Source organism: Andrographis paniculata, unplaced genomic scaffold (assembly GCF_009805555.1).
Source record: "Andrographis paniculata isolate CXL003 unplaced genomic scaffold, ASM980555v1 Contig80END, whole genome shotgun sequence".
Classification (NCBI taxonomy): domain Eukaryota; kingdom Viridiplantae; phylum Streptophyta; class Magnoliopsida; order Lamiales; family Acanthaceae; genus Andrographis; species Andrographis paniculata.
Window position 1 is genome coordinate 5274920 of NW_026137618.1, and position 26815 is coordinate 5301734.

The following is a 26815-nucleotide window of genomic DNA, read 5'->3' on the forward strand; positions in this document are numbered from 1 at the left end:
ATTTCTGAGACCTAATAGACCCCCGTCTATGTTCCGTTAATTTTTCCAATTTCTGCCTCATTAGTGGCTTTACCCCTTATGTTACTACTATTTAATCAAAATTGAATTTAGCACTGTAGTTAAGCAGGTCAACAAGGCTCCCGCGTAGTTAACTACATTGAACTACCTTGAAACCGCTTTTGGCGCATAACAAGGCTTAGATAATCAATTCTTCTCTCGCTCTATACCAGTGAAATGAAATTCTCTAAACTTGATTTATATAAGTGTGGAAAATTGTAAAAGAATTTAATTTGAATAAGTGAATGATATTTCTTTATATACTACGAAAGCGTGAAAGATTAGAACTACAAAGCTGTAAATGTAAATGAAAGCAGTAATCTAATCTAAGAAAGCAGTAAAAAAAACGTGACCAAGGGAGAGGGGAGACCCCTACTCCCTTGGCCATTCCTGTGGAGAACTCCCTTACAAGGTTGGAGCTCTCTGAAACAGGAAGACGACGAATGTTAAAAGTATGCAAAAATCACCAAAAAATTCGATCCCTTACATAAAGATATCTGGCCCCATTTATAGCATGTGTAAAGAGACGGTTGCAAGTAGTTGTTAGGCAGTTCCAACCGCTGGGCAATTAGGCGGTTGCTGGTAGTTATTCTGTTGAAGCAGTTGCTGGCCATAACTCCCAGGATGCCCGCTTCGCTTGCGTTGAAGGTTAAGGGCACATATCTTCCTCGCTTGCTGGAAAGCTGGAGGGCATCAGCGCAGCTCGGCTTGCTTGTGCTGGCTGGAATTGGAATGGCTGTACCGCTGCAGTTGAAGTACTTAGTTGAAATCTGGTGATAGTCTGCAGCAGTGGGTATCTAGACTGTCGCTTGCAAGTGGGAGAGGCTATCGCTTGCAGGCTGTGAAGGTGGCCGCTTGCCTCTCATGCCTTAGTATTTTCAAAATATGTTTTGGGCGCTTGTGAGCGAAGGCGGCTGTCGCTTGCTGCGTCTGCCTTAACTTTTCTGGTTCCAGATTACCGCTTAAGAGGGCAAAAATCGTTAATAATCTCAACAACGAACTCAGGATCATGCCTAGTGATATAAATCAATATTGTATGCCGATTACGAATTATTTTGATGGTTCTTATGCAGAAATTCGAGTAATACACATTTTTGTCAAGCTAAGAATATGCTCATATTTGGAGTCATCAGTCCTATCGAACACAAAATGTATATTTCTCTTATGGGTAAATTGCATAATACTTAATTATATTTTAGTAAAACTAAATAAACATACCTTGTATTCTATTTATTAAGTAAAACTCTTATGTTAAATTTAAGGCTAAATTAAAAAAAATTTGCCCGTAGATTCACAAAATTACGTAAAATCCCTCGTACTTTCAAAACTGCAACAAACTCTTTCGTGATTTCATAAACTCTGTATCTAACCCCTCGACTGTCCTTATTTAACTTTATTTGACTGGCAAGCGCTCAAAATGCAAATAAGTTTCAAAATCTTCATTTCTAAACCTCGAAATTGCAAATATACGCATTATTCTTATTATTTAACATTAAGAAATAGTCAATATAGTTAGAAAGAGTTATTTTTCTCTGATTTTAGTTTTTTTCAATGTTTTCTAATGCTAAATATAAGAGAATTTATTTCAAAATTTATTAATTTTAATTATAAAAGATAAAAATAAATGTCAACGGAGTATATTATGATAAAAATAATATTCGGCCCGCCTCTAAAGTTATATTTACCTTTTGCGTCACTGTACTTAACATTAAAAATATCATTATATTTATATAATTTTTTGTATAAATGTTCTTCTATTTAGTATTATAAAATACTAATAGAAATATTTTTGCAATTTTTTTTAATTTGTACTATATTTTGATATAATAATTAACATTTAAAGATCAACATGCAAAAAAGTAAATTAGACCCGTAAAGTCGGACGAAGATAGTAATTTTTATTGATAAATAGAATTTTGTAAGTTAAACATATACTTATTATCTTATTTTATTATATATTTAAAAATAATTAAACAAAAAACTTATATGCATCGGATTCAACCGGGCCGGGCTGGCCCGGTCCACAGAAGGAATTAAATCATTTGGATAAATTGATTTAAAGAGTACTATATATTGAGGGTGGAAGAGAATGAATTGATTACAAGAAAATAATGAATATGGGAAAATTTTAGTAAAGTAAAAATCTGTAAAAAAAATAAAATATTGTCATATTTAATTTTTGGGTTTTTTTACTAATAATTTATATGTCATTATTATGAGATCGAAATAATATATTCTTTTAAAAAAAGTTAAATAGTAAATAATAAATAAATAAATAAACACACATTCATGTTCTTAATTATTTATTTTTCAATTATTATTTTTTTTGACTAAAAAAACAATATAAATGGTGACATTTTTATTTTTCTATCTCCATTTTCCTTGCACTACACATCTCTGGTGTCGCTGTGTGTTTGGCTGAGAAATCGAGAAAAATTCCAAAACATAAATAAAGATATGTTTGTTTAATTAGTGTTTTAATTTGATTTTTATTATTTGATAGATTAAATTGTGTCGATGGTATATCTTGCATTGCTTATTAATTTTTTATGAAATATATATATATATATATTATATTGGGGTAAACTGATTTTTTAGTCCATTAACTGGACCTTTTATTATTTTAGTCTCGTGAGTAGAGCATGTCGCAAACTAGTCTCATAGTAAAAAAATTTCGTTGTTTTAGTTCTCCGGCGCCGGAAACGCCCGCGTGGCTTGCCGGAGGTGCGCTGACCTGGCGGACACGTGGGTTTTTTATTTTATTTTTAATTTTTTTTAAAACTTATTTTTAATTTTATTTGGTCCAATTAAAAAAATTAAAAAAAATTAAAAAAATAAATAAATTCACGTGTCCGCCAGGTGTCGCTGACCTGGCGGGACGCCTGGCTGACACGTCACCTCCGGTGAGCCACGCAGGCGTCTCCAGCGCCGGAGGACTAAAACAGCGAAAAATTTTTACTTATGGGACTAGTTTGCTACATGCTCCATTTACGGGATTAAAATAACAAGAGGATTCAGTTACGGACTAAAAAAACAGTTTAAGCATTGTATTGAGCAGTAGAAATATTGAATGAGAACCAAACACCAAATGAATTGCAAATTTATTTAAAGCATTGACCCAATCACGCATATGCACGTATTTAAGAACAATACTATTTCAAATACTTTATTATATATTGTAGTCTTCGAAACAGATCATCAGATCTGGCAGAAAAAAAAAAAAAAAAAAAAAAGTGCAAAATTAAATGACTTGACCCACATCACGTAAATACTCAAATTTAAAAATCCATATTATTTCAAATTCTTTATTTATATAAGGTTATCTTATAAATTTTAGGTAAATTAGTATAAATCTACATATGGTTTATGAGAAAATTGTACGGAATTTCCTATTGTTTAAGTAGTTATGTTTCAAAAATTCTGCATATAATCCATTTTTTATTATTAGTTAATGGTAACTTGAATTTCTGAATTACAAGTTAGGGCCCGTTTAGCACAAATACTCTGAATTAATGGTGGAAAAAGGGATTTTATGTAGGATTTTTAAAGCTATAAAGAAGTTAATTGCCATCGTTGAATTTGGAACTCTGAACATAGCTTCTCTCAATTCAACCAAGTTGCCATAGGACGGGTTTTTGTGGTTAGTTCACCCTGGCGGGATCGCGACCCTTTGGTTCGAGTGTCCATAGACATCGTATGACACAATTTCTAAACAGAAGAGGTTCGTACAAGTTTTATAAACCATATGTGCATTTTATGTTGATTTGCCTAAATTTTAGTTGTATTTAATATAAAACAAATTTGCTTAATGTTAGCGTTGTGAAGTCAAAGTTGGAATCTGAAAGGTATTGTACAGCCAACCCTCGAGTATCGTCCAAATAATTTTATTTCGCTGCGTATTACGATTTTGACTTACACTTTTATATATATTTATATATTCTCTCTACAATCCACATCTGAAAAACTAGTAAAAGTACCCGACTTGCCGCTATTTTGATTGAACTGGGTCAAAAAATTGTATTTTGGTGTGATTTCTTGATCCTTCTTGATTTTCAATTTCTGTAATAACTTAAAATGTTTGTTTGGGGGTTTGGATGTTGAGTTGGGATTTGAATAATAAAAATTTTGAGTTTAAACAGTTATATGATACGATATAAATAGGTATTGGTGTGATGTTTTGAATGTAATATTAATTTTTAATATAATATAAAAAATAAAAAATATGTGTTTGATTTAATGTTTTTGAAAAAAAAAAAAAAAAAGATAAATAGTGTATTTAAAATCCAATCCCCTAACAAACACACCCTAAATAAAAAGTATTTTATGCAGAATTTAAGGTAAGACAATACAATTTTATGAAATAAATTTATGGCTTAATTATTTACTTAATGTGACCTAAAAAAAATAACCACGTCAAATTCTCATCTCAAAAAAAATAAATAAATAAATAAAAAATAAAATAAAATAAAGAAGGCAGCTACATATATATTGTTCAAATATGTATAAGTGTTATTGTATTCTCACCTAAGAGAGACACTCACCTAGAGTTCATAGAAGGGGTCAGTCAAATATTTATGTTATATACTTATAGTTATTATATATATAATTTATTTGATTTACTTGAAATTAAAAAAATATTGTAATTTTATGGTCCTAGGTTATTTTGCAGTGGTAAAGTAGATTCTAATTCATAGAGTTACAAATTTTTGAAATTTTTTTAATACTATCTTTCATCTAAAAATATTAGGAAAAATATTTTATTTAATTATTTAAAATTTTACTATAAATAAAAAATATTATTTATATATATTTAGAAGTCACTATTTTTATTTTATCCCGAGCCTTTAAAAAATTAGAACAGAACCTAGATGAGATGGTCATTTAATACGGTAACTATTCAACTCATTTGTGCTTCGGTCAACTCACGTTATATATAAATAAGTAATATACTGTCATGCCCACGATATCAAATAATAATAATAATAATAATAATAATAATAATATAATATAATATAATGTCACGGGTTTGGTAAGTACATATGTAAATGTCATTGTGCATAAGCTTCAATCGTAAAGGATCGATTGGTGGTAGATCTGAACTTTTTTTTAAATTTTGAATGGCGAGTTCTGTTGATGTGATATCGTCTTGTCTTCTTGGCATCGCCGGCGCAGATCTCCGGCGACCGGCGATCCCGACAACCGTGGAGCTAACCGTATGGGATCTGGTCCAACTTTGGCGCGACCCTATCCGGGAAGGGATTCTATTCACCGGCAGCCCCGGCGGCGACTTCATCGATCATCTCAAAAATTCACTCTCCTGCACACTCGATTTCTTTCCGCAGCTCTCGGGCCGCCTTTGCGTCGTTAGAAATGACGTCGATGATGGCACCGAGTCTTACTTCATCGATTGCAACAATGCCGGAGCTGAATTCATACATGCCGTTGCACGTGGAGTGTCCGTGTCCGATGTTGTCGAGCCCAAATACGTGCCTCGGATAGTGTCGTCGTCTTTCTTCCCGATGAAAGAAACTTTGAACTGCGAAGAGCTTTGGAAGCCTTTGCTGGCCGTGCAAGTGACCGAGCTCGACGATGGATTCTTTATCGGCTGCACGATTAATCATGCCGTCGCCGACGGGGCGTCTTTTTGGCACTTCTTCAATTCGTGGTCGGAAATTGCCCGTGGCTTCGACACGATATCGAAAGCCCCGGTTTTTGATCGTTGGTTCCCGAGAAAGTTTGTTGATGAAAATAGTCGGATCCGTGTTCCACCGTCAGATAAAAATCCAACGGCCGCAGCAGCTCCTCCTCCGCCCTTGATCGAAAGAGTTTTCCACTTCAGCAAAGAGAGTTTAGCCGAGCTAAAAAATAAGGCGAGCCCGGAATCCGGATGCGCCGCGAAAATTTCAACGTTTCAAGCTCTAGCATCTCATTTATGGCGAGGCGTCACACTCTCACGACATTCAGAAAATATTATTTCAGAAGAGCCGCAACTGTTTATTCTACTGGTCGACGCAAGAGCAAAAGTGCCGTTGCCGGATAGCTATTTTGGCAACGTGATTCATCCCACTTTCGCGGTGCTTACCAAGCATGAACTTCTACACAACGGGCTAGAATTTGTCGCCGGGAAGATCAACGAATTGGTTAGTCGACAGACGAGGGAAGCCGTGATCAAGTTTGTGGAAGATTGGGTCGAGAAACCGGTGATCAATAGAAAGGGGTCGGTGAAATTTGTCATTGTTGGTTCGCCGCGCTTTGAGGTCTATAGCTGCGATTTTGGATACGGAAAACCGGTCGCCTGGAGGAGCGGCGGAAAGCAGAAGTTCGACGGGAGGGTGACGGTTTATCCGGCGGCTCAAACCGGCGGCATCGATGTCGAAGTTTGCTTGTCGCCGGCGGCGATGAAGGCCTTGGAGGATGACGTCGAGTTCATGGAAGCCGTGACCATTTGATTTGAACCATTTTGCTTGTCAATCGTTGATGTTATATATATATTTTTTTTTAACGACGTGGGAAACTGCTGCCGCTACTCGAAAGTGCGCATTGGATAAACTTCGATCGAACCTAATATCCTGCAAACTAGGCCCGACAAGCAAGTCATACTAGACGAACCATGTGTGACAGTTGACCTGAGCCGTGTTGATGTTATATTTTTGTTTGTATTGTATTGTGTTTTTTGTTTGTTTTTTTTTTTTTTTTTTTTTTTTTTTTTTTTGTATCATACACATCGGAAATTTCCTCAAACTCAAGCACACACTCACGACTTGAAATCGAACATAAGATTTGGCCCTCAAATGAGAAATGTCTCACCTTTTATTTACAATGATTTGACTATATTGTATCTTTGGTTATGTTCTTGTGAGATCATCTTGATATCTTCACTATTTTTTTACTTATTTTTTCTTTCTGCTACATCGGTGGAGATTTTTTCTTTTAATATTTTATACTCATTCCAACTTTTTAAATTTAATTTTTGTTGTCATATTTTTATTTGTAATTAATTAAATTTTTTTTTCAATTTTATGATTTATTAATAATTTGTGGATTAAAAAAATATATAATTTATTATTTAATTAAGTTTAATTTTAATTTATTTTTAATTTTATTATGAAGTTATTTTGTTATTGTTAATTTTTTAAATAAATTTAATTAATATTTATATGTATATATTATAAATTTAAATTAATAAAATATATTCAATATTGGTGTTATTTTATAAAATAAATATTTTTATGAATTATAAAAGTATTAAAAATTAAAATATAATAATATATTTAATATAAATTAACAAAATAATTTTTATATATATGTATATATAATATGCATATACCATGTGTCCTAATTAAAATGGGATATATCTCCAATTTTTTATTTTTTTCATTTTAAAAAATGTTGAGGTGGCGCATATGCAAACAGGAATCCCCAACACATATGGTGGTACCATGTCGGATGCAGAATGACCGTCTCATCTAAAAGTTTGAATTGTTAGAGAAACACAGTAATTAATATTTATTCGCAAACAGGAGTCTTCAACATTTACTACTTCAAAAGAGCCGCAACCGTTTATTCTATTGGCTGATGCAAGGCCAAAATTGCCATTGCCGAATGGCTATTTTGGTAACGTGATTCATGCCACTTGGATGGTGCTTACCGAGCATGAACTTCTACACAACGGGTTAGAATTTGTTGCCGGGAAGATCAAAGAATTGGTTACTCGACAGACAAGGGAAGCCGTGTTCAATACCATAGAAGTTTGGGTCGAGAAACCCGCGATACTTAGAAAGGGGACGACGAAATTTATCGCTGTTGGTTCGCCGCGCTTTGAGGTCTATAGGTGCGATTTTGGATATGGAAAACCAGTTGCCTGGAGGGGTTCATTTACCTACCCTCAATGTATTGTGCTCCTCCAATACCGATCAATCACCATCCACCACGTGTATTTAAATTTTGTATTTTATTAATTTTTCATAATTTTTTAATTTTAAACATACACATGGCGGATGGTGATTAGTAAGCACAATACATTGGGATAGGGTAACTGAACTCGTTTGAAGCTATTAGGTCTAGCCGGAGATTTACGCAAAGCATATATATTTAATAGCGGTCGCAAATTTCCAAGCTATAAAATAAATAAATTATTAAATAAATGTTAAATTCTCTCCCTATCTTAATTCAATGTATCATTTTTATTATAATAAAAGTAATCGAGACAACTTAAGGGTGTAGAGAGTATTTTTCACTTGCTGTTGGCTGGAGAATGCCAAAACAACATATCATCACGTGGCAAACTAATGAACATAAAGTTGTAGGCTAGGGTTGCTATCCTATGTATTTACATATATATATATATATATATATATGCTTACTTTATATAAGGCAGTGTAGAGTAGGTGTGCATCATAATTGTTGACCATGTTGAATAACTGTAAAATAAATTATTAGATTTGAATTTTTGAATTTGAAATTTCGAATTCAAAATTCAAATTCAAAATTTAATAACAAGATTATGAGACTTTGATTACGAGTTTATTTTAATCTATATATATGCCTCAAACTTTGTAAACTAATCCAATTCTCACCATCATCTTGTTCAATAATAAAAGTTCATCCCATTATAATAATAATCTAAAAAAAAAAAAAAAAACCAACAATAATTTCTTCTCAATTGGGATTGGCTAGCTTTTGAATGTATTATTCTTAGAAGTATTATTCATTTTGTTGTCATAAAAAAAATCAGGCCTACTCGGTTGGTCGGTCGGTGTCGATACAAAATAAAAAGGGCTGAACTAGAAATTGCAAATAGCAAAATACAAAACAATGGAATTTAATTAGTTGAGCTGAAATGATGCAAAAACATAACAAGAAGAAGAAAAAATAAGAAAGCAATAAAAGTAGTTCCGTGAGGGATTGCCGAGTGGTGTGAGGTGGACTCGTGACTATGTGATTATGAGTTCAAATCTTCGAAAAATAAAAGTTGCGTATTCTCACGTCATAAAAGATAGGTGATGCTCTTCTGATTTCAGGTAGAGATGACAATTACGAATCGACTCAATTTTTTTTCTTCCGATCTAAAATTTTACATTAACTATATAATTATTTTTTGATTTACTTATATATTTAAAAATATTTAAATAAAAAACTTATTCTATAAATCGTGCCGGGCCTGGTTAGCAGAGGCTTAATTAGGTATGACCTGGCCAGATATTCAACTGTGTCGGGCTGGCTCGATCCTATAAATAACTGTTCGGACTTAATTTTGATTATTCTATAAATCTTGTCGGGCCTGGTTCGCACAGGCCCATGTATGTCCCGGATTTTCAATCGTGCCATGCTGGTCAAGCCCTATAATTATTTGGGCCTAATTTTAAAACCCAAGTACTTATTTTTCGTGCCTTACTCGATGCAGTTTTTGTATTTATTCTTGCTAGCTATAATTCCAAGCCTCCAAATTTTTACAACCCAAGTTCTCTAACTCTCGCACTTTTACGCACTTTCATAAGTTATCACACAAATTTTTACCACCCGAGTTTTCTAACTCTCGCACTTTTACGCACTTTCATAAGTCATCACACGTTTGAAATTATGGTCCTTCTCCATTTATGTGCTTTTACTCAATCTGCTCTCCTTCCACCTGATCCGTTGAGCCTACGGGCTCTTCGACTTGCCCGAGTTTTGGGCTTTTTTATTTGATGAGTAACAATGTTATTCAAGAAACAAGCCCACCCTTAATTAAAATTTTGGTTTCGCCACTCGACAGACCATCTGTAAAATCTTGGTATGGGCCCTTAGCAGAATCTTCTATAAAAACCTGAAAGATTTGTATTTTTTATTGGCTAAATTGCATACAAAATTTATATGTAGTTTTACGAAATTGCGTTAAATCTTTCATATTTTAAAAATCGCATCTAACCTCTTCGGCCGTCTTTATTTAACAGTCTTTGACCTGCACACATCCACAATGCAAATAAGTTTTAGAATCTACATTTCTAAACCTTTAAAATTACAAATATACTCGTTATATTTATTATTTAACTTTAATAAACAATAAATATACTCATAAATATTTATTTTTCTCTAGTTTTAACTTTTTTTTAATGTTTTTTTAGGCTAACTACTAGAGAAATGAATATATTTATAAGTTTAGAAGTTTAGAAATTAGTATTCTGAAATTCATTCGCAGTTTGAAGCGTCGTGCATGTCAAACACCGTTAAATAAGGACGACCGAAGGGTTAGACTCAAAGTTTATGAAACCACGAGAAAGTTTGAAGCAATTCTGAAAGTACAAAGGGATTTTGCATAATTTTGTGAAACCACGAGTGAATTTTGTATAATTTAGCCTTTTCTATTTGGATTTACACATGTCAATCATGGAACAAAAGAGTAAATTCATTAATTCATTAAATCAATTTCATCCTCAATCACTTCCCCCTCCAAGCTTGTTTATTTGTTTGGATAAATCTATTCCAATCCATTCAAGTCATCATCTTTAGATTTCCCTTTATGTTTATTCATTGGTTCTCACTACTACAAAAAAGAAGTTGAATAGTTGAGTAAATTTATCGCAGATTTTAATTTGTAATAATTAAAAGTTATGAAGAACAATTCGTGGCACATTTATGTCACAACTTTTTATTTTGACTATTCCGTAGGTAATATTTGCAAAAAAATTACAAATAACTTTCGGTGACTATTTGAAATAACGGTTTATGTAATGAAAAATATCCAATATATTTCTATTATATGTATTTTTTTAATATTTTGTCACAAATATTGTCACGAAATTTTTTCGTGACTAATTTAAGTTGCGGCATAAATAACAAAAATATTTGCAACATTTTAATTATTAATTGTCAGTGGCTTTTTAAAGTCATATCATATGTAACGAAAATAACCACAATTTTTTTATTACCATTCATAGGTATTTAAAGTAACAACAAAATAACAAATAATATGCATAGCATTGATAAATATTTATTGGCTACGGATCCGGTGGTGACCCGATATGCTGATTTGATTGGGTTAACATATCATATAAAGACATTCAACATATATTATATATTATCATTACATATTTATGATACAACATATGTAATATTATAATTAATATATGATATTTTATAATACAGTCTATGTTGTGTTATACAAATATATATATATTGTATGTCTTTATATATGTGATATGTCGATTGATTGCATCAATTAACACCTGGTCTGGGCTATATTTATTACACATTTATCTTTTGCATCATTGTACTTAATATTAAAAATATTTTTATATTTGTATAATTTTTTTTACAAATGTTCTTCTACTAGTGTTATAAGACACTAATGAAAGTAATTTTATAATTTTTTCTTAATTTGTACTACGTTTTGATATAATAATTAATATTCAAATATCAACACGCAAAAAGTAAATGAGACCCTTTGGAGCCGGACGGAACTAGGAGGTAGGACTATATATAAATACAAAGATTACATCTTTAATATTCATTCAATGCTACCTTTGTAACATAACTTAAAATATTTACGCAGTTTTATTCATATATGTATGTGTGTATATATATATATATATAAATAGCACACATTACTGAGTATATATGTCATTTTGTATAAACTTTACTTGCAAAGGATCGACTCCTGGTAGATCTATACCTAATTTTAATTTCAAATGGCGAGTTCAGTTGACATGATATCATCTTGTCTTGTCGGGATGGCTGGCGCGGATCTCCGACAGCCGGCTATCCCAATAACGGTGGAGCTAAACGGATGGGATCTTGTCCAACTTCGGCGCGACCCGGTCAGGGAAGGGATTCTGTTCAACGGCTTACCCGGCGGCGAATTCATCGATAGTCTCAAGAATTCACTCTCCGGGACACTCGATTTTTTTTCCGCCTCTCTCAGGTCGCCTTTGCGTCCTTATGCATGACGGCAACGAGGGCACCGAGTCTTACTTCATTGATTGCAACGATGCCGGAGCTGAATTCATACATGCCGTTGCACGTGGAGTGTCTGTGTCAGATGTTGTCGAGCCCAAATATGTGCCTCCGATAGTGTCGTCGTTCTTCCCGAAAAAAGAAACACTTAACTGCGAAGAGCTTTTGAAGCCTTTGTTGGTGGCGCAAGTGACCGAGCTCGACGACGGATTCTTCGTCAGCTGTGCCATTAATCATGTCGTTGCTGACGGAGGGTCCTTTTGGCACTTCTTCAACTCCTGGTCCGAAATAGCCCGCGGCTTGGACACAATATCGAAAGCCCCTTTTTTTGATCGTTGGTCCCCGAGCAAGGTTCTTGATAAAAATAGTCGGATCCGTGTTCCACGGATTGATCGAAATCCAACGGCCACGGAAGCTCCTCGTCCGCCCATGCTCAAAAGAGTTTTCCACTTCAGCAAAGAAAGTTTAGACAAGCTGAAAATCAAGGCCGGCTCGGAATCCGGATGCGGCGCGAAATTCTCCACATTTCAAGCTCTATCAGCTCATTTATGGTGAGGCGTAACATGCTCGCGACATTCGGGAAGTATTACTACTTCAAAAGAGCCGCAACCGTTTATTCTATTGGTCGATGCACGACCAAAATTGCCGTTGCCGAATGGCTATTTTGGTAACATGATTCATGTCCCTTGGACCGTGCTTACCGAGCATGAACTTCTAAACAACGGGTTAGAATTCGTCGCCAGGAAGATCAACGAATTGGTTACTCGACAGACGGGGGAAGTCGTGATCAAGGCCATGGAAGATTGGGTCGAGAAACCCGTGTAGTCAGAAAGGGGACGTCGAAATTTATTGTTGTTGGTTCACCGCGCTTTGAGGTCTATGGCTGCGATTTTGGATTCGGGAAACCGGTTGCCTGCAGGACCGGCGGAAAGGAAAAGCACGACGGGAAGGTGACAGTTTATCCGGCAGCTCAGCGCGGAGGCATCGACGTCGAAGTTTGCTTGTCGCCGGCGGCGATGAAGGCCTTGGAGGATGATGTTGAGTTCAAGGAAGCTATAACCATTTGAATGATAGTAATGATATTAGTCGGATCGTATCTTCTGTCCCATTAATACTCCCTATCCCCTATCCTCACATACATAGTATATATGCATATATACATGTATATATATTATATATATACATGTGTATGTATACACATTATATGTGTGCGGATAGAGGAATAAGGTTTAGTTCTGGGATAGAGGATCCCATGGGGATATTAGTACTTGCAATTGTGTTTATTTGTTCATGTTGAATAAATCCCAATAGTCATTTTAAATAATAGAAAATTATATATCACATTTAATAATCAATTTAGAGAAAATTTCACAATATATCTTTACATATATCCAAATTATAGCTCTTGTCTTACAAATTTTGTGCTAATAATTTATATCTTACACCTTCCTAAAAATTGTAATTTTTGTATCCCATATTGCTTTTGTTTCTATTATTGCGTTATTTATCATAACTACTATTACACCAAGGTTGCAAGATTAGGGATTGGCGAACTTTTTCGAGACCCTGAGCAAAAGACATATTTTAGACCTTATAAATACACTGTTAAATCTATTTTCAAAACAATATCACTAACGTTGGTGTGAGCTGGATAAGAGGTTGATGACGGTGATCCGGCGGTGTCGATTCAGGAGAAGATGTGAGGTGTATCGGCAGCGTTTCATGGTGGTGTTCGAAGGTTTAAAAAATGAGAAGGCTGAGGGAGGGAGAAAGAGAAAAAATGGCAGGTTTGATCTAGGTGGGTGGGCGCGGCATGGTAAAATGTGAACGAGATAGATTTAGGCGAAAATTAGATTTGGAAAAATGAGGTGTTAGAAAGAAAATATAGAAAAAATATATATAATTAAAATTGAATTAGATAATTCAGAAAACAAAAAACTATAAACTATAATTTATAATTTAATTTAAAATTTTAAAATTTAGTAATAATAATAATAATAATAATAGGATAATATTTTAAAAGTACGAGTCTTCTTTTAATTAAGAGCTCGAGCAATTGCTCACCCAACTCCTACTAAAGTTGACTGCGATTAGGGACATAGGTAAAATTATAAGTATTAGCCCATGGAAGAATCTCTATTGAGTAATTCTTTTTCAACATAATCATTATTTGTCAAGAAAGAAATAATAATAATAATAATAATAATAATAATAATAATAATAGAGGATGAATCAGATATTGAATTGGATTGTACTGAATCATGCCGAATGCTTTAAATATAATACCTTAATTTATACCATTAAATTATATAATTAATATAATTAAAGTATAATGATATTTGAAGGTATTCAGCATATTTCAACATGATTCAATTCAGCATCCAATCCACTGATAGTTAATAACCAATTTATGTGTCCGATCAGAAAAAAAATAATAACCAATTTATGTGGCTTAATCATGGTTTAATGGTGGCTTAAAATAGAAGATTCATAAGCTTACAAATTAGAGACATCAAAATGGGTTGAGCCCGAGTTGGCCCGCCCCGTCTTACTGTTAAGGAAGGTTCGGTTGTGATTTTTTAAGCCCGTTGAAATGCGGGCCTAAATGGGCCAACCCGCATTAGCCGCAGGTTGAGGGTGGATTAGCCCGCAGGTCAAGTAAATATAATAATTAATACTCACTCGTCTAACTAAATATATTTTTTTATCTTTTTTACTGTCATATTAAAAAATTATAATAAGACTAATCAAATATTAGTATAAGAATATATTTTAATTTTTTATAAATTACAAACATACCATTATAAATAAGTTAAGACGAATAAAATAAAATTTATATTATCATTAACTTAAATGAATTATCAATATTGTCTACACGGTTGTTTCTCTTCTCTAACTATGTTATTCATGACATTGTTATTTGTTTCGATTTTTCATCATTTGTTTTGTTCGTCTTCCATTTTATTATTTTATAATTTTAAAAATTCATAAAATTAATTATTATTTATTTTTAAAATGATGTATTTTTTATTATTAATTTTTTAAATACACCCATTAATAATATTTAGAATTGAGAATTTTTATATTTGTTATTTATTTTAAAATATTTATTATTTAAATTCTACAATAAAACTATTTTTAACTATTTTTAAATATTAATTACGAAAATATTTATAATATTAATATTCTTTTAATATTTTTAAAAAGTCCGTGGGCTAGCCTGCTTAGCTCGCCACCCGCCAGTGGGTTGGATTAGGCTGATGAAATTTTGATCCGCTTCGCCGCGGATGGACCCGCACACAATACGCTTATTTGCGGGTTAAGGTGGATTGTGGATCAATTCGTCCTACTAACCCGTTTTGACAGATCTATCACAAATTTATGTCGTTTAATCATGACTTAATTGAGGCTTGAAATGGAGGATCCATAACTTCAAACTAAGAGATAAACACAAGCAAAGTGTAGTACAACATTTGGAAGTTGTCGTAGTCAAAGAGTAATTGTTGTAATTTTCTTCTTCTTGATTGTTAGTATTTCCTAATTTGGTCGCCCTCGACGAAAATAGTAATAATGTGCTTTCATTTTCTTCATACAGCGTGTATTGTGTTCCAAAATATACATGGTACCAAATCCTAAAAGATCTGTGTTTTCCATTTGGATTTACACTTGTCGATTTATCGTGGAATGAGTAAATTAATTATTCATTATCAATCACGCACCCTCCAAGCTTGTTTATAAATTTCGATAAATCTATTCCAATCCATTCACGTTGTCATCAATTATTGCCCTTTCTGTTTATTCACTTGAAAACAAAAAATTTAAAAAATTTAAAAAATAAATAAATATACAATGATTAGAACATTAAATCAAACAATGGTAATTTAAAATGCAAGTTCTATAAAAGAACACACTCTACTTTAACAAAGATTTCGACACTGAATGTTGAATCAATCTGAATAAAATCATAAGCAAAACTTGTTAGTTTTGCACTTTAAACCAATGCTTCTACTATTTCATATGATTTATAATAAAAAAAATACATAATTTTTCTTTAAAAACATCGTGACATCAAAATTCTGTTTAAAATTTAGAACACAAATAAAAGACTCGAGCTCAAACAGAAACATGCTTGCTTTCTGAAGGATGGGCTAATGGCGAAAAACAATATAAATAGACGTAATCAATGACTAGACGAATAAGCAACCTAGCTCGCCATAGAATTGATGCACGAACTCGCTCGCTTTGGTCTTCAAATAAATCACTAGAATTTGATAAAAACATGACTAGTACCTTGACCACCATATGTGTAGCTAGGCAACGAATTTGATAATTGTTAAAATATAAAATTGAAATTCTCTATTTCAATTATAAGAATTCTCTCGTATTTATAATGACATAGAAATCATCTAAATGATATAAGAAACTTACAAATTTCTTAAATAAGATAACTATTATAAATATAATATATATTTTCTAAATATATTTTAACAATGATGTCGATTAGACTCGCAAACTTTCTTGAATTCGATTAACTAGGATTGGGTGGATAAGTAACTCGTTCGACAAACTCGCTTGGTAGCAAATTTTTTTATCATCAAATTCAACAATACTCCATTATTCAAACACCACAAACCAAAAGCAATTCTCTTCCTCTCTCTCTCCTCTAGCCTCCTAACACAATTTAATCTCCTCATGTTTCGTCGTATCTCTGAAATATTAGGATGTCACCTAATTTAAAAAAAAAAAAAGTTATTTTATTTTTGAAAATATTACGCCAAGAACAGGTGACACTATCGTAATGTATTCATGTTACGGAAAGAGATTTTATATTTTTTTTATACATGAGGTGTTGCTGATATATATTTTGTGTGCCGTCAATACAGTAACAGCCGTCCAAACAAATGTCTACTTTTTTTTTTTATGTTATTTTGATACTTCCTCTGTTATTAAAGTAAAAAACGCTAGCATTCTTTATTTGTCTGTCATATAAAAATAAGTTTATTTTGTTTTTTGATAAAATAACAACAAAAACAACCAAAGCGTCCTCAATATCCGTTACAAAAATTTTAGCTAAATCTTTTTCGTTACTATTTAATATTATATATGACATATATAATGAAACACAATATCTTGATTGTTACATATATTTTCATAAAGTTTCTCCATAACTATTTAAAGTCATAGTATAAACTATTTAGCTTTTATTTATTTAATTAATGCATATTAATTTAATTTATTGTAGATATTATGATAAAATATTATTTGCGAAAATTTACTGGCATCATAAAAATAAAAGATTAAATTAGTATAACACTGAAAAAAATTTATGATGTATTAAAAAAATAAAATGATCGAGTGAGTCCGGGTTACAACGAAAGATAGAAAATTGGTCGGAATGAAATATTTTTTTTAAAAAAAAAAAAATGGTTTGTTTTTCACCCACACACACATCCCATGGGAATTGTATACCAAAGGATTCAACAGCTTGAACTATACACCATCAATTTTAAATAAAAATGGTTGATGGTTAATGGATAAAATTCAAGAAGCCTACATGTAGTACTAAACAAATTCAAACACATTAAAAAAATAGAATTTTGATAAATTTGAAAATTAAATTGATAAGATCAAATTTTTTGTTAAATAAGTATGTAACAATATATCCAATACATATTTCATGGGCAACAATATTTATATAGTAAAAATATGAAAATTAAAAATAAAAGCAATTATTTATAAGGAATAACTAGGCTAAATTTTCTTCCAAACATAATAGTTTGCAAAGTAATTTAGACTAAACAAACTATTTGTGGGAAGCAAGATTTGAAGGCGTCAGTGGTTTAAATACTCGATATCGTCAAGTCATTCCTTAGATGACACGTGGCTTACCATGTTGCGAATCGTGTCCGTAATATTATCCCGTGACTATTTTTATTGGGCATATTTTATGGTAGTGATATATATATATATATACATATGAAGATCATCTTTGTTCTATAGAAATGTATCGACAAATGTAATAAAGTCAAGAGTTTTTTTTTTTTCTGAACACTGCAAGAAATTATCAATTTTGTAACGAGGTTTTTTCGTTCATAAATTCACTTTTTCCGTTACTAATAATATTAAAGACGGAATTAGAGATGGAATTACGTTAGCTATGTGAACTTTAGGAACAAAATTCTGTTACAAATATACTATTTTTTTAGTGAAATAATCTGAATTGCAATGGATAGAATTTGTGTGGTCTCTATCTCTGGTCCCGTACGGACCGGACCACCTGCAATGTCCAACTTAGGTGGGAGAAAAAGAGAGGGGGAGGCGGATTTCATATGGGTGGATGAGCGCGGCACCGCGCGGCGGGGCGCGTGATATATATTAGTGTTTTGGTTACATACTCACATGTATTGAACCTGGGACTCAACCTTAAAAAAAAGAATGTCTCACCACTTGAACTACAAGGTTTTGACAAAGGGTTTAGTTCAAAACACTTCGGCATTATGGACAAATGGTTGTACATAGAAATATTAAACTTTACTTTTATTTACATAAAACATCGGGTTCAATTATTAATTAATTTTAAAAATATTACTCTCTTCGTTCCACTTATTGTGTTCATTTTTTTCATTTTCGTATGTCCTACTTATTCTATTACTTTCCTTTTTTAAGGAAAGAATTATATATTTTAATCTCATTTTAAAAATTTTAATTTATAATTTTTTCTAATTTTAATTAGACTAATTAGTTATCTAAATTTTAATTTAAAATTATTTTTATTATACGATAATTATTTTCACTAATAAATTCTTAATTATTTACTAATTATACTTCTCTTAAATTCTCGTGTATACATTAAAGAGGATACGACAACAGACGAGACGGGGGGGAGTAAAATTTTGAGAAAAATTATTTTTGTTTTTACGGTAAATTATACTTCCTCCATCCGTTATAATTATGTCGGATTTTAATTTTTATGAACAATCAAGTTATAGTAAACAACTTTATTCCCTTATAATTTTATTATATTATTCTTACTTTAGTAAATAATAACAATTTGTCACTACCTTTTTTATTTTATCACATTACTTTTTATCTACTCTTTAATAAATTATCTGTAATAATCTCAATTTACTTTTCACATAAACTTATTTTTATATTAAAATATTATTATTTCTTAGTTTGTGTATCTAAGCAAAATGGCATAATTATCTTCGACCGAATGAGTATTAATTAATTTTGATCTCATTAAAAATTTTCAATTAATATTAATCTCATTCAAAATAAAATTAAATTTTAGTGTCACCAGTAACTTTCCAACCGAAATTATTGACATGGAAAACATGGATGAAATGCATCCGCATTGATTTACTTAAAAGATTAAATTTTACAGTCATCTGTCAGTACGACTGTGTTCAAATATTGTTGCAACATGTTTAACATTGACATAGGTTTTTTTTTTTTTTTTTTTGATAAAAAATAATAATAAAAAAAAAAGTACAACCATTTTGGATCATGGTTATAATGTACATATTTTTTAACTATTTTAATTCAATGTGGGTCTATCGTAGAGTTGGCAAAAATTCACCAAACACGACAATTCGATACGAAATAATTAGGTTTGGGTCAAAGATTTCAACCTAATTATGTATACGGGTTGACACGAACCCGACATGATAGTAAACGGATCGGGTTAGGGTTGAGGCTCTCAACTCGAACCCGACACAACAACTCGATTATAATATATTAATATTGATTAATATATTTATTATATATGTAAAATAATCATAATTTAATAATTTTCTCATAAATTAATGTAAACTAAGTTCAATTTTAAATAATTTAACCTAATTTACGCTCAAACCAATAAAAATTAACATAATACGACAACATAACAAAAAAAATTATTTAATTTGAATCAAAGAAATTCGGCTTAATTATGTATACAGGTCAACACGAGTCAACTCGAACCCGACACGATAATAAACGGGTCAACACGAACTCGACACGATGATAAACAAATCGGTTTAGGGTTGAATAATTTAACCCGTTTAAAGTATTTAACCCGACACAAACCCGGCATGAATCGACCCATCGCCGGCTCTAGTCTATTGTATAACAAAATATCTTGAGAGTGTTCAAACATAACTATATTATACATGTTCCAACTACTTGAATTCAACATCGACGTATTGGGTAACAAAATATCAAAATAATTATTATTTTTGTACTTATTTTATTTACAATAAACATATATAATCACATTATAAAATCATTGATTTTAGTGCAATTTTGTATATAAACTATTGATTCAACTAATATTTATTGTATTAAACTCAATACTATATATAGTAGTATATAATAAAAATAAAAAGTATTTTAGACCAAACATATATATATATATATATATAACTAGTTTTAAGCTTGTGCGATGGACAATTTTATTATTTATTTTATATTTTGCCATCACATTATAAAATATAAATTTAGATACTGTAATTATTTTGGCTTTTTTTTATATTTATTTTTGTATTTAATTATATTAAAATTTTTGAATTAAATAGGCGTTGGATTTAATATTTTGTATGCAAAATATATAGTTTTATACAGAATCATAAGATTATATACAAAGAAACTCCATAGAGTTTAGTATTTTTAGTTTTATATATATATATATATATATATATATATACATATAGAGGTAAGAATATAACCAATTTTGTTTACTCAATGTGCAAAAATTTTCAAATTATACTATGTCATGTATATAATCTTTTAAGATATAAATAGTTCATTATTGTTTTGTATTCAAAATATTCCACTACAAGAAAAAATAATTTTTGTAACAAAATTTTTTTGTCTTTAAATTTACTTTTTCCGTTACTAATGACATTAGAGACATAATTAGTAATGGAATTACGTTAGCTACGTGAACTTTAGGGACGGAATTCGGTTACAAATATATTATTTTTTTGTAGTGTTCAAAAAATAATATTTAAGGGGAAAAAAATGAATAGTAGTCCTAATATAACCAAAATGTATCAATTTTGATTCCAATATGAAAAAAAAAAAAAAAAAAACACACATAAATTTTAGTATCATTATAAACATTATCAATCAATTTTAGTCTTATCGTTAAAACATCAACAAATAAATGTTGTAGCTGAATTTGAAAAAACACAGTCATGTACAATAAAACATGGGGCCGTCGAGTCTGATTTGCAGGGTATTAAGTTCGGATGAAAGTTTACTCAATGCGCACTTTTTAGTAGCAGCAAAAATATGGACATGTTGTCACAGTTAAGTCGTGTGTGATAGTACATGGCCGTGTAACTCTCTAAAAACTCAAAGCCTCACGGCTGTGTATGATCGCGCGTGCGTTCCTTTGGAATATAATTGGATTGGAAAGCACTACAAGAAAAAATAATTTTTGTAACAAAATTTTTTTGTCTTTAAATTTACTTTTTCCGTTACTAATGACATTAGAGACATAATTAGTAATGGAATTACGTTAGCTACGTGAACTTTAGGGACGGAATTCGGTTACAAATATATTATTTTTTTGTAGTGAAGATTTGATTTGGGTAATATTTATCACTATATATAAAATTAAGATTATAAAATAATTTTTAATATTTATCATACAATTATTTAAATAGTATATTTGTAACGAAATTTTGTTCCTAAAGTTAACATAGCTAACAGAATTCTATTCCTAATTTCATCTCTAATATCATTAATAACGGAAAAAATAGATTTAAGAACGAAAAAACTTCGTTACAAAAATGATATTTTCTTATAGTTTGGATTTATTTATGATATGATGATTGATATTGATATACAAATAGAATTATTTATATTATACACAACATTATTAGTTTGTATTATGGAATGATTTAACATCAATATAATTTATATTGACATTCAGTTGATGCGTTATTTTTATTAAAATTTAGCATATCATAAAGAAATTAATAATAGAAAATATTGATAAACACTTATACATATGATATATGTAAAATATATTTTTTTTATATTTTAAAGTTTAATCATATATATAAATAAAAATAAAGTTTAATTATATAACAATAGATAAAATATACATATAAAGTCAGACTAATATAATAAATATATTAAAAAAAATATACGAATAAATAATATTGACTTCAATATATATACACACACAGTATTGTTGGAAGAACAAACCATTTAAAGTTTAATTATCAAATTTTGGTAGTTTGACAAAAATTATGGTTAAAAAATAAAAAAATCAAAATCAAATTGCATAATTTTTACAAATATAATAGTTTTTTAAAATCATACTTACATATGTGTAAATATATATATTAATTTTAAATTTATAATTTATGGATTAAAATTATTTTTGAATATTTATTATGAATTTTGAAATAATATGTTAATGATTATTTTTTTATAAAATGGCAATGAATTTTTAGAATATTATTAAGTGACTTTGTTATATATATTTTATCTAATTATGAAAGTTATTTTAGTTTTAAGTAAATATATATTTGATTGAGATTTTTTTTTTTTTTTTTTTTTTATAGTATGCATTTAACAAGTAGTACAACTAATTGATACTTATTCGCTCCAAAAACGCTGTATTTAAACAGGGCTGCAACGTATGATTCCGTGACACAGAATTATCTCGAAACTTTTTACCGAGACAAAATTTCGAGATAAATTGACATTTTTATGGTAGTGCATGTTCAACATGACCATGTTGTCGCATTCATATTTGAATACGATTTGAACACGGTCGTGTGAAATCCAATGTGGCTATGTTGGTTACTTATAAAGTTTAATTATTATTATTATTTATTTTTTTTTGCGTACAATCGAATTCCATCAAATACGATCGTGTTCGATCCATATTAAATGTCGGCAATTTTCATTGGGAAGCTAACAATAAGACCAAAATTAATTAATTTTATTTTGAATGAATCTAAAATTGATTGATTTTTTATCAAGTTTGAACCATACAACAAAAACACGTGAAGAACGTACTATTTTTGTTTGTTCAATTTTTACTTACTTTCTTATATATATATATTCTATCTTTTATGAAATTTTCTCCATTTTTTTTTACTATTCAAAAATTCTGGTTTTCTACACAAAACAATTCATGTCTGAATTATTTCTTTTAAAAAATAATAGAAATAAAAACATTAAAAAATTTGTCATAATTTTCATCAAAAAATAAGAGCAGGCAAACACCCTTAAAAATACACTGCCATTATTAGTAATTTTCCGTTAAAATATACTCTTTTGTAGTAAAAAAATAGACTCATTTACTTTTTGCTTCGAATTTTAATATTACACTATGTGCTTTTTTATCCTGTATAATAATAATAAAAAATAATAGAAATAGTAGTAAAAAAGTAATGAAACAAACTAGAGATATTAAAACAAAAGGCTTATTTTTGGGTAATTTGATTCCTTTTATTATTTTAAAATTTTAAATAGATAATGTATGAAAATAATCTTATAAATAAATAAATAAAAAATCACTAAAATGGTACTCTGGTGCCGAATTCACCACGCTATCCGCCACTGTTGACGTGGTGCTCATGCGTCTAACATTTATTGGCATTAGTGACATGTTGGATGACCAGTTTAGAGAAAAAAATTTAGGTGTGAGACTATTTTCAAACATGCTTCATTTAAAGTCTTTAAATAATAAAGGAGGTCAAATATATGACATTAAAAAAACAGTTTACTAAGATATTTTATAAAATAAAAAATTTTCATTCGTCGCTGACGTAGCATCTACGTGACAATGACATGTCAATTACGTCAGCAACGGTGGCGAACATGGCGAATCCAACACCAAAAGACTATTTTAGTGAAAAAAAAAATTACTTATAAACTATTTTCGACATAGTCCATTTAATCTACTAAAATAATAAAAAATGTGATATACTGGACAAAAAAATATTTACCCTAAATATTTTTGCTAAAATAATAAAACAAACTTATTTTTATTAGTTCTATAACAAAAAATAAATAAATAAATAAATAAAATTATTATCATAAAATATTAGCTTCAAGTTATTCAAATAATTAAAAAAAATAAAATCAATCGAACTAGAGATACTAAAACATAAAGCTCCATTTGTTTTTAGCTCCACCCACAAACAATAATCGAAATGCAATTCGCAGATTGTCGTATAGTATATATTCAGCCAAGTCGAACGATCAATTCAATGCAGTACTTCTGAAAATTATTGCCAATGGCGACAATCAACGTTGTCCAATCCTGTCTGGTTCCGATGACCGGCGCGCGACTCCGACCGCGGCCGCCGCCGCCGGAGGTGCCGAAAACTATGGAGCTAACTCCATGGGACCTTATCAACCTTTTGTACGAATCAAATCGCGCCGGGATTCTGTTCGACGAACGTCCGAATCAAGAGTTCATCGATCGCCTCAAGAATTCGCTCGCCCGGACGCTCGATTTCTTCCCGCCGCTCTCCGGCCGTCTCGGCGCCGTCACGCACGTCGACGACGGCGCCAAGTCGTATTTCATCGATTGCAACGATGCGGGAGCTGAGTTCACTCACGCTGTCGCGCGCGGAGTGTCGGTCGCGAATCTTGTCGAGCCAGAGTACATGCCTCGGAAAGTGTTGGCGTCGTTCTTCCCGGAGAAAGAAACTCCGAGCTGCGAGGAGCTTTGGAAGCCGTTGGCGGCGGTGCAAGTGACCGAGCTCGACGATGGCTTCTTCGTCAGCTGCGCAATTAATCATGTCGTCGCCGACGCGATATCTTTCTGGCACTTCTTCCACTCCTGGTCCGAACTTGCGCGCGGCTTCGACACGATATCAAAGCCCCCGGTTTTCGATCGTTGGCTCCCGAGCAATTTTGGCGACGAAATAAATCATCCGATCCGTATTCCACCGTTCGATCAAAATCCAACGGCCAACGCCACTCCTCCTCCGCCCTTGCTCGAAAGAGTTTTTCACTTTAGCAAAGAGAGTTTAGCCGAGCTAAAAAACAAGGCCAACTCGAAATCCGGCTGCGACGAAAAAATGAAAATCTCGACATTTCAAGCTCTATCAGCTCATCTATGGCGAGGCGTCGTGCGCGCGCGACACTCGGAGAGTATTACTCATGTGAAAGAGCCGCAATCGTTTATTCTATTAGTCGACGCAAGATCAAGAATACCCTTGCCGGACGGCTATTTTGGCAATGCGGTTCATCGCGATGCGATTGAGGTTACCGAGCATGAAATTCTACAGAACGGGCTCGAATTTGTTGCCGCAAAGATCAACGAACTCGTTGGTCGACAAACTAGGGAAGCCATAATCAAGTCCGTGGAAGATTGGATCGAGAAACCGGTGATCCCGAGTAAGGGGTCCGTGAAATTTCTCATCACCGGTTCACCGCGCTTCTTTGATATCCGTAGCTGCGATTTTGGATGCGGAAAATCGGTTGCTTCCATGACCGGCGGAAGGCAAAAGTTTGATGGGAAGGTGACGATTCTTCCGGCGGCTCAAGATGGCAGCGTCGACGTGGAAGTTTGCTTGTCGCCGGAGACTATGATAGCCATGGAAGACGATGTTGAGCTCATGGGAGCGGTAACCATTTAATTATTTCGTTGTTATTAAAATAACGCGCGTGTTGTGTGTAATTAAGATATTAAAATGGCGGCATTCAGATGCTGGTTAGGGCTAATCAATATTGTGTCGATTAGCCGTACGTTGTTGTGTTAGCTTTTTGGAGCTAATCAATAGTTTGTTGATTAGCCATAAGTCGTATTAAAGGATCTGTTATCCGATCAAAAAAAAAAAATGACGGCATTCAAATGCTGATCAGGGCTAATCAATACTGTGTTGATTAGCCGTACATTGTTGTGTTAGCTTTAATATGTTGTTATTGTTGAAAAAAAATTGGGAGATAATATTAAGATGAGAATAAATTGCTGCCAAAATTGTATTTATTAAAGCATACTGGAGCCTATATATATAGGCTTAGTCTAGAAAATTTTCAAATGGTTAACAGACTCCAAAAGACTCTCAACAAATTTAATAACAAACTCTGACTTAGTCTACTAGTGATTCTAGTAAACTCTTATTTAAATAACACCTGAAAAATGAAATAATATTTCAACAGTTATCTCCGATTAAATTAAAAAAAAAAAAAAAAAGAATATGTTGTTATCCATATGCTGATCAGAGCTAATCAATATGGCCCGTAAATGATGATTTGGTGGCGTGGAGAGTGAACTTGTGTGTGTGAGGTCAGGGGTTCAAATCTTGCGCCTTCAGGTCCACGGCCTAGTTTGGCAACAACTGCGGATTTCCATGTTATGTTATTATTTTCAAGCATATAATTTTTTTATATTTCATTCGTGTTATATTCATATTAGTATTTAAATTATTTTTAAAAAATCGTACTAATTAATACATTCAAGGTGCATTTACTTTGTAAGATATAATTATAATACATGTATTATTTTAATGAATCCTATGATAAGATAATCCAATGTTAACTAGAATTGATTATTGTATAATATTATTAATTTCGCCTAAAATACTATTAATTAAATGATAAAATTAATAGTAAGTTATCATTTTATCATGCGATGGAACAACGATGTTCTCCGAATTTTACTATTTTTATGTAATCCCTCCTTATTGCAGCAATACTAGATATATTGCACGCGCTCACGATTATTTTTCAACATTTTTTACATTTGAATCCGAACAGAAAACTCTTATATATGAGCAAACTCACAATAAAATTTGTATGAAACTACAATGCTTGAAAAAGCGCGGCCGTCTAGTCATAGTAGTCTACATGAGTATATAATATG

The 26815-nt window shown here is 31.6% G+C and overlaps 3 protein-coding genes across 3 annotated transcripts; all 3 read left to right on the forward strand.

Annotated features, from left to right (window-relative positions):
- Positions 1–5139: 5139 nt before the first annotated feature.
- LOC127241032 (protein ENHANCED PSEUDOMONAS SUSCEPTIBILITY 1-like) lies at positions 5140–6704 on the forward strand. Its single transcript, XM_051259910.1, has one exon. The coding sequence runs from the start codon at positions 5175–5177 to the stop codon at positions 6504–6506; it is 1332 nt and encodes a 443-aa protein (XP_051115867.1). The 5' UTR covers positions 5140–5174; the 3' UTR covers positions 6507–6704.
- Positions 6705–11973: 5269 nt separating this feature from the next.
- LOC127241005 (protein ENHANCED PSEUDOMONAS SUSCEPTIBILITY 1-like) lies at positions 11974–13055 on the forward strand. Its single transcript, XM_051259881.1, is given in 3 exon segments — positions 11974–12539; positions 12822–12835; positions 12838–13055. Coding segments are annotated over 3 exon segments (798 nt in total).
- An 11094-nt stretch (positions 13056–24149) lies between these two features.
- LOC127241038 (uncharacterized acetyltransferase At3g50280-like) lies at positions 24150–25919 on the forward strand. Its single transcript, XM_051259919.1, has one exon. The coding sequence runs from the start codon at positions 24237–24239 to the stop codon at positions 25587–25589; it is 1353 nt and encodes a 450-aa protein (XP_051115876.1). The 5' UTR covers positions 24150–24236; the 3' UTR covers positions 25590–25919.
- The last annotated feature ends 896 nt before the right edge of the window (positions 25920–26815 follow it).

Coding starts and splice junctions, on each gene's coding strand:
- LOC127241038 (XM_051259919.1), top strand. CDS start 24,237: ATGGCGACAATCAACGTTGTCCAATCCTGTCTGGTTCCGATGACCGGC.
- LOC127241032 (XM_051259910.1), top strand. CDS start 5,175: ATGGCGAGTTCTGTTGATGTGATATCGTCTTGTCTTCTTGGCATCGCC.